The sequence below is a fragment of the Tupaia chinensis genome, unplaced genomic scaffold, assembly GCF_000334495.1.
Source record: "Tupaia chinensis unplaced genomic scaffold, TupChi_1.0 Scaffold146177_1, whole genome shotgun sequence".
Classification (NCBI taxonomy): domain Eukaryota; kingdom Metazoa; phylum Chordata; class Mammalia; order Scandentia; family Tupaiidae; genus Tupaia; species Tupaia belangeri.
In genome coordinates, this window is record NW_006206032.1 from 1,866,630 (window position 1) to 1,874,751 (window position 8,122).

The window sequence follows — 8,122 nt, forward strand, 5'->3', positions numbered from 1 at the left end:
GTCCTACAACAAAAAAAAACTAAAAAAAAAGGTAATCCAATAGCACTATTTGATGAAAAAGATAAATTGTTTTCCAGTTCTGTTACTTAAGAAATATCATTGTATTGGAGCTGGCAGGTAGCAGGATGGATAGGGCACTAGACTCCCACATTACCGAACACAGATTGAGTCTCAGACCTGGTGGCTTGCTTTCTTGCTCCCCCTACCCCACTGCCTTTCCTGGTTAAATCTATAAAAATAAATAATAATGATGAACAAAATTAAATAATCCTTGGGGGAAAAAAATAGAAATATCATTGTATTAAAAAGTAACTCCTGGCCAGCAGATGGCATAGCTATAGCATTGCTGGACTCCCACATGGCCGATTACGGTTTGAGTCCTGGACCTTGTGACTTCAAAAATCACAACCGGTGCATGTACGTGCATGCCCAAGATCCTGGGAGGAGAAGAGATTGCTGCATGGCCATCCCAACCAGGGGGGTGATTTCTCACTTTCCCTCTCTCTAGTGAACACATGCACCCTCAGGCAAAAACCTCTAAAAAAAAAAAAAGTAAACTCCTTACATTTAACAAAACAATTAATCATCCATTCCAAGTCTCATGGCAGAATACATTTTTTGCATATATAAGATGTTTAAGCTCAGGTAGTCTAAGACACCTAAAGCTTTTGAAATGCTGTACCTAAGTGTATAAACAACACAAAAGAATTATCACACTAAGTGAATAATATTTTCCTTACTTTCTTTTTAAACTATGCATGGATCTTCATTTTTTCTAAGATTAGCATAAGTTTAGGTATTTTTGTCCTAGAGTAAAATAAAAATTAAGAAATCAATTCAACCAATCACCTAGCATATTTATTGTGATACAATCTACAGTCCTTTTCACTGTAGTTTGGCATAACTCATTATCACACAGATAAAACTCTAGGAGGAAACACAGCTCCAAGGTGTGTTTAGGTACAGACTACTCACTATTATATATGGACACACATGAGAGCTATTTTATGCCTTTATGAATGTGCTACTTCCACACAAGAGGATGCTACCCCCAGATACACACACAAACACACCGAAATACACTCCATACTCACAGCATGTGAAAGGAATATGGGGCTTTGGAACCAGACACAGTCAAATCCCATCTCTATAACTCAGAAACTCAATACAAAGTCCAGTACCAAGTCCAAGTTCATGTCTGTTCAAGTATTCCTTCACTATAAGATAATGTGTTTTTGTTTTGTTTGGCAACTTTTGCCAAGAAAAATAATTCCCAAGGCCCAGAAACACTGGGAACCAAACATCAAGGTACAAAGGATAATCCTCTTTTTCAAAGTGCTTCTCTAAGAAACATGATGGGTATTTGCAGCAAGAGAGGCAGGAGTCATTTACATTGGTGTTTGTTCTATAATTATTTGAGAAACTTTTCACTCATGTTTTAGGAACTTCTTTGTAGATACATTATCTATCAGAAATAATAATAATAAAGTAAAATGCAAAACTGCCTCCTTATCAATGTTGTCCTTAAAACGTATTTCCTACAAATGTTAAAAACATAAAAGCTTTCTTCATGTACCAAACAGGATATAGGATAACTAATTTCCTATTGGGTCATCAGAAAAGTCATGATGCATTTTTCTGTATTTTTCTATACTTTTCCAACAACTCAATATTTTTAGTGTAATTTAGCATAATTTATTGCAGTTCAAGCTAATTAACTTTAAAAAATAAAAGAGTTTACATTTGCTTCTAATAAGGTTTCTCAGACTACAGAAAAATATTAAAATACCTTTAAGCAATCTGTGATAAAATCATATGACCAACACTGACTTTTTCTGGGTTGAAACCCCATAGTACAACGGTTAGATGCTATGTAGAGGAAGCTGGATCCCACATAGTTGAGGGCAGTTTGAATCTCAGTCCCAGTAGCTTGCAAAAACATACTAAGCACATATGTACACATGTCCTAGATCCTGACAGGAATGGAGCACAGAGGACTGTGTGTGACCAGACCATAAAGGGGGAGGGGAGACAAGGTTCTGTCTCTCTTTCTCTCTCTCTCTTCTCTCTCACATGAGTTCATGCACTCTCTCACATAAAAAAAATTTTTTTAATTACTCTAGACAGATAATATAAATCAAAGTGATTGCTTTTTTTCTTTAAGGTTTTTGCGATAGGGTGTATGTTCTTGCCAGAGAAAGACAGAAAGAGGGAAAGTAAGAAATTACCCTCCACAGGGGGTGACCCACACAGCAATCCCTTCTGTTCTGTTTTCTTTCTGGGATTTGGGGCATGCATGCATACACACCTGGTGTGATTTTTCAAGCCACCAGGTTCAGGACTTGAATCACAATTGTCCATGTGGGAGTCTGGTGCCTTAACCACTATACCACCTTCTGGCCCCAGTGGTTGCCTTTTTTAAAACTCAAAAGACCAAAAGGAATTCTACGGTCTGACACCATAATAATTTATGACATTCTACATCCAGAAAAATTAAGAAAGAACTTCAAACAGAAAGCCATTATTGCTGATCAAAGAATGAACTACAAAGGAATGTTCAGTCAAGAAATTAGAGCTATGTGCCCAAACCAAGCATGATCCTGCTACATACCTTCAGCAATGCAGTTCTCAGCAAGAGCACAGAGCTGAGGTGAGCGCTCCTCAAGCAACTGCTGGTGAATATGCACACATCTCAGGGTCCACCAAGGCAAGCTCTAAAAACATAAGCAACACGTATGTTGAAATAAAAAGATACTGAAAAATTTTTACATTGAGATTTTGAGAATTTACTTTTATATTTGGGAAGTTACTTTTTATTTGTATTTTTTTATTGCCAGAGGGCACATGCACTCAAAAAAAGACAGAAAGAGAGAGAAAAATAATAATAAAATAATGACAAAGGCTTATAATCTTCCAGACCTTCCTCCATGCATCTGCACATGTGTATGTATACATATTTGTGCAAATTACAACGGGCATCTTTGAAAGGCTCACTGAGGTATCAATTATATCATATACTGAATCATCTAAATTCACTATAATGGTTACTTTCAGTTATATTACATGAAGGCAATTACATAAAGGTGTAAGAAATTAATTTTCCATTCTTAAGTAGCAGTATCTACAAACAGCAAGTCATGCTTAGCTACCTAAAGCACTGTTTTAACTTGAAATTAATTTATTTCATTAAGGCGTTCCCTTCTAAACTGCTACAAACCACAACCACTGCAATAATTATGAATGAATTCCCACTCTAGGACAAAATATTTTCTAATTAATAGTGATTTCTCCTCAGTTGTGTAAAAGTAGAATTATCTAACAGAAAGGAAGTTTTAAATCACGTTTAACTTTATTCCCTAACGTGTTGTCTCATTTTCATTCTTCTCCTATCAGTAAGGCCCATGAAGTCAGTCTACATTTCAAATGATCTGGCCTTTATCTGCTGTCAGCAAAAAGTGAGTCAGGGTTGGCAGCTTATTCTTTCATTTTCTAGACATGGGAATTGAGATACATCCAGTCAATAAGACTGTCCTTTTGTAAAAAAGACATGACATAAGATGCTCTTAAAAATGAGACCTATAAATTAACTTGTAACCCAAAATTTTTATATAGGAGCAGAGAAACAAAAAAAAGCATGACTGATTTTTCTACTAGTAAATATAACATTCTTTTTCTATTTGCCAAAGATTGCTTAAGAGAAAAGTTGAGGCATTGGGACTGGCAAGTGGTGTGGTGGTTAAGGTTCTGGACTTCCACATGGCTGACCTTGGCTCAAGTCTCAGACCTGGTGGCTTGTTTTTCTCGCTGTCCCTCCATCAAATTGAAGAATAATAATAAATAAAATTAAAATTTTTTTTAAAGTTGAGGTATTAATAAAAGGAAACTTGAAAGCTTGCCTTAGATCTTAAATCTTCTAACGATGGCATTTACTAAAGAATGGTCTTGTGAGATGTCACATTCATCAGGATAGAAGGGAGCAGCAGTGTACTCACAGGCACCCAGTAAATGTTCACAAACTCATTCCACTTGGTAAGGAAGAAAACTGATATTCAGAGAAATTAACTACCATATGTTCACACAGCTGGTAAGTGGCTGAGTCATATCAACTCTGGTCTGTTCAAAGCAGACTCTAACTCGATGAGCACATATCTTACAGGTTGTCAGGAATGACATGACATATTTCTCTATGTTTTTCTACACAAAAATGCATCATGACTTTCCTGACAACCCAATACTTTCAGTGTATATATTGTACTTTACAGATTCAGAGGGTGGGGGGAAATAATCTTTTCTACAATTCCACAGAAATAATAAATAACTTGAAAGATTTATTAGGAGTCAGGCTACTCAAAGGTTCATTTAAAAGGTGACAATTTGGAGATTCCTCAAAAATCTACAAATAGATCTACCATATGATCCAGCAATCCCACTCCTCGGTATCTACCCAAAGGACAGAAGAATCCTTCATTGGAAAAGTGCTTGCACATTGATGTTTATTGCAGCACTATTCACGATTGCTAAGACATGGAACCAACCCAAGTGCCCCTATATGGATGAGTGGATTGAAAAACTGTGGAACATATACTCTATGGAATACTATTCAGCCATAAAAACCAACAAAACCCTGGCTTTTGACAGAAAGTGGAAGAATATGGAAGATTTACTGCTGAGTGAGGCAAGCCAGGCTATGAAGGAGAGACACTGTATGTCCCCACTTAATATATACCGAGTATCTGCTCTCTATGACCAAAAACTGATTGACTACAAGATAAACAAACAAGAGATGGGTGTGAATGCCAGATGTGGTGTGTGTGGAGGAGTGAGGCCTAGGGAAGCACATTTGGAGGAGGGATACAAAGGCAGAGCATTTATGGGATGGGGAGGTGTGGTGTAATCTGTTGAAGATATTTTGATCAATGGGACTGGGGAGAATTGCTCACATATTGAAATGTTCATTTCATAAGCTAAACAATGTCATTGAATGTATATAAAAATAAATTAATTAACACTAAAAAAAAATACAAAAAATGATCATTGTTGGCAGGGTTGTGGTGAAAGGGGAACTCTCCTACACTGTTGGTCCAGCCAGTGTGGAAAACAATATGGAAATTCCTCAAAGACCTACAAATAGAACTACCATATGATCTGGCAATCCCACTCCTGGGTATCTACCCAAAGGTCAGGAGAATGCTCAGTCAGAAAAACACTTACACATCAATGTGTATTGCAGCATTATTCGGGATCACTAAAACACAGAACCAACCCAAATGTCCATGAACAGATGAATGGATTGGAAAAGTGTGGTACATATACTCTATAGAATACTATTAAGCCATTAAAAAAATAAAAAAAGAAGATCTCCTGGCATTTGATAAAAAATATGGAAGATTTACTGCTGAGTAAAGCAAGCCAGGCTATGAAAGAAAGATACTGTATGTCTCCAATTACCATATACCAACTTTACACACTCCATGGTATAGATTGAAAGATTGAAGGACATAAAGGCAGTGAAAATAGTTATAGACACTGCAGACAATGTGGAAGGAGGGTGGGAGAAAGGAAGAGTATAGGGAAGCAAATTAGGGGGAAAAAATAAAGCAAGACATTTGTGGGACATAGAAATGGTTTATTACCTGTTGACAAAAATGTGTATGGTATTCTCAACTGGACTGGTCTGAGATGTATTTCATGTTGGGTAAATTATCTTTACAAGCCAAGTGCTGTATAGCAATTAAATATTTAAAAAAATAAGAATGATAAAAATAAAATTTAAAAAAATATGTGATGCACTGTTACTATTTTTTAGAAATTTGCAATAGGGCACATGCACTCACCAGAGATAGGGAAAATGAGAAAACATCCTTCAGAAGACATGGCCACACCCCAATTCTTTCTCCTCCATTCTCTTCTCAGGATTCTGGGCATGCATGCGCATGTGCATAGTTGTCAACCCACCAGGTACAGGACTTGAACCATGCAGTTAGTCATGTGGGATCCAGCTACCTTAAACCACCACACCACCAGGGGCCCACTTTGTTACTATTTTATCTTTATTTAACAAAGGAGCTATTTTTAATACCACTATGCAATGATAGAATAAAAACCCAAAGGGAAAAAATTGTAATAGGATAACGTTTCAATTGAAAGGTAAGATTTTAGGGCAGCAAGTGGTGTAATGGCTAAGGTGCTGGACCCTCACATGGCCAACCACAGTTCGAGTCTGGGCCTGGCAGCTGGCTTTCTCACTTTCCCCTCTCTCTCTGTCTCTTCCTAATTCTCCTAAGTTGTTGATAATACATGTATGATTTGTCAAATGATACTTAATATTTGATGAAAGTTTTCAACCAACAAAACTTAAAACTGTCTCACTCTCTCATTAATGATCAGTACTCTCATTAGAAAGAAAATAAATGTCATTTGGCAACCTCATGTCTTGGTTAATTGTTTTTTTTTTTTTTTTTTTTTTTTGAGAGGTTTTTATTTGTTTGTTTTTTACTATAGGGCGCATTTGCTCACCAGAGAGAGACAGACAGAAAGCGAGAAATCACCCCCTAGGGGCGATGACCACACTGCAATCCCTTCTTCTCCATTCTCCTCTTGGGATCTTGGACACGCATGCATGCACACGTGCCCAGTGTGAGTTTTAAGCCACCAGGTCCAGGACGTGAACCGTGGTCGACTACATAGGAGTCCAGTGACATAGCCATTACGCTAACTGCTGGTCCCATGCCTTGGTAATTCTTTAGAACAAAGTAATAGTCTTTAAGACCATTTAACTGGCAGGGGAAAGACTGAGGGGTGGGGGGGGGTGCATCTGCCGCAGCTCTCCCCAAAACCCAGCCGAGCCTAGCTGCGTGCGCCTCAGCATCTCCGCGCCATGGCTGGCCTCAACTCCCTGGAGGCGGTGAAACGCAAGATCCTGGCCCTGCAGCAGCGAGCGGACAAGGCAGAGGACTGCGTGAAAGGCCTGCAGCGGGAGCTGGCGTGAGAAAGCTGAAGGTGATGCAGCAGCTCTCAATCGACGCATCCAGCTGGTTGAGGAGGAGTTGGACAGGGCTCAAGAATAGCTGGCCACAGCCCTGCAGAAGCTGGAGGAGGCAGAAAAGGCAGCGGATGAGAGCAAGAGAGGAATGAAGTGATAGAAAACTAGGCTATGAAAGATGAGGAGAAGATGGAGATTCAGGAGATGCAGCTCAGAGAGGCCACGCACAATGCTGAGGAGGCCAACCGCAAATATGAGAAAGTAGCTGGTAAGTTGGTCATCGTGGAAAGAGAGCTGGAAAGGGCAGAAGAGCGTGAGGAGGTGTCTGAACTAAAATATGGTGACCTGGAAGAACTCAAGAATGTCACTAATAAATTGCTCGAGGCTGCATCTGAAAAGTATTCTGAAAAGGACGACAAATAGGAAGAAGAAATTAAACTTCTTTCTGACAAACTGAAAGAGGCTGACATCCATGCCGAATTTGCAGAGAGAACGGTTGCCAAACTGGAAAAGACAATTGATGACCTGGAAGAAAAACTTGCCCAGGCCAAAGAAGAGAACGTGGGCTTACATCAGACACTGGATCAGACACTAAATGAACTTAATTGTACATAACCAAAACAGAAGAGTCTGTTCCAACAGAAACTCCAGAGCTCTGTGTCTCTCTTCTCTTGTAAGAAGTTTGTTTTGTTATTGCATCTTCGCCTTGCTGGAAATGTCAAGCAAATTACTGAATACATGACCAAATATTTTCTATCTGAGAAGCTTTGAGCACCAGTTAAATGTAATTCCTTCCTTCTTTCCAACAGTACCAGCTTTTTCAGCTCTATTATTATCCTTAAGTTGCATTTATTCCTGAGGTAGGCAGGGTATTTCACAGTGAGCATAAGACCGAGGGCATCTGGTTCCTAGGAAAACAGATCACCCCACACTTTCACGAATAGACTGCTATTTAGTCATAGATCAATTTAAAACACTGAAGACTATAACCTTGGAGTCATAGTTTATCAAACAATAGCCTATAGAAGGCTGTGGACTGGCTCTTCCACATATTTCTTTCATTTAAAAGTGATTCTCTGAAGAGCATGTGTTGTATTCCTTTAAGGACCCCTGTTTGTCTACTCTAAGGCCACCCACTCA

At 38.6% G+C, this 8,122-nt stretch overlaps 1 protein-coding gene and 1 pseudogene across 4 annotated transcripts in view; one reads left to right on the top strand and one right to left on the bottom strand.

Annotated features, from left to right (window-relative positions):
• The window catches only part of TTC27 (tetratricopeptide repeat domain 27), a 182,242-nt gene that overhangs the window by 160,426 nt on the left and 13,694 nt on the right, over window positions 1-8,122 (bottom strand). For all 4 annotated transcript variants that reach the window (XR_003547960.1, XM_014584280.2, XM_014584281.2 and 1 more), the window contains exon 5: window positions 2,612-2,714. Coding sequence is in view for 3 of the 4 variants with exons in the window: in XM_014584280.2 (XP_014439766.1) it covers window positions 2,612-2,714 (103 nt within the window). In the remaining variant the exon portion in view is untranslated. The remainder of the gene's footprint in view (window positions 1-2,611; window positions 2,715-8,122) is intronic.
• Window positions 6,875-7,605, top strand: LOC102501137 (tropomyosin alpha-4 chain-like; annotated as a pseudogene).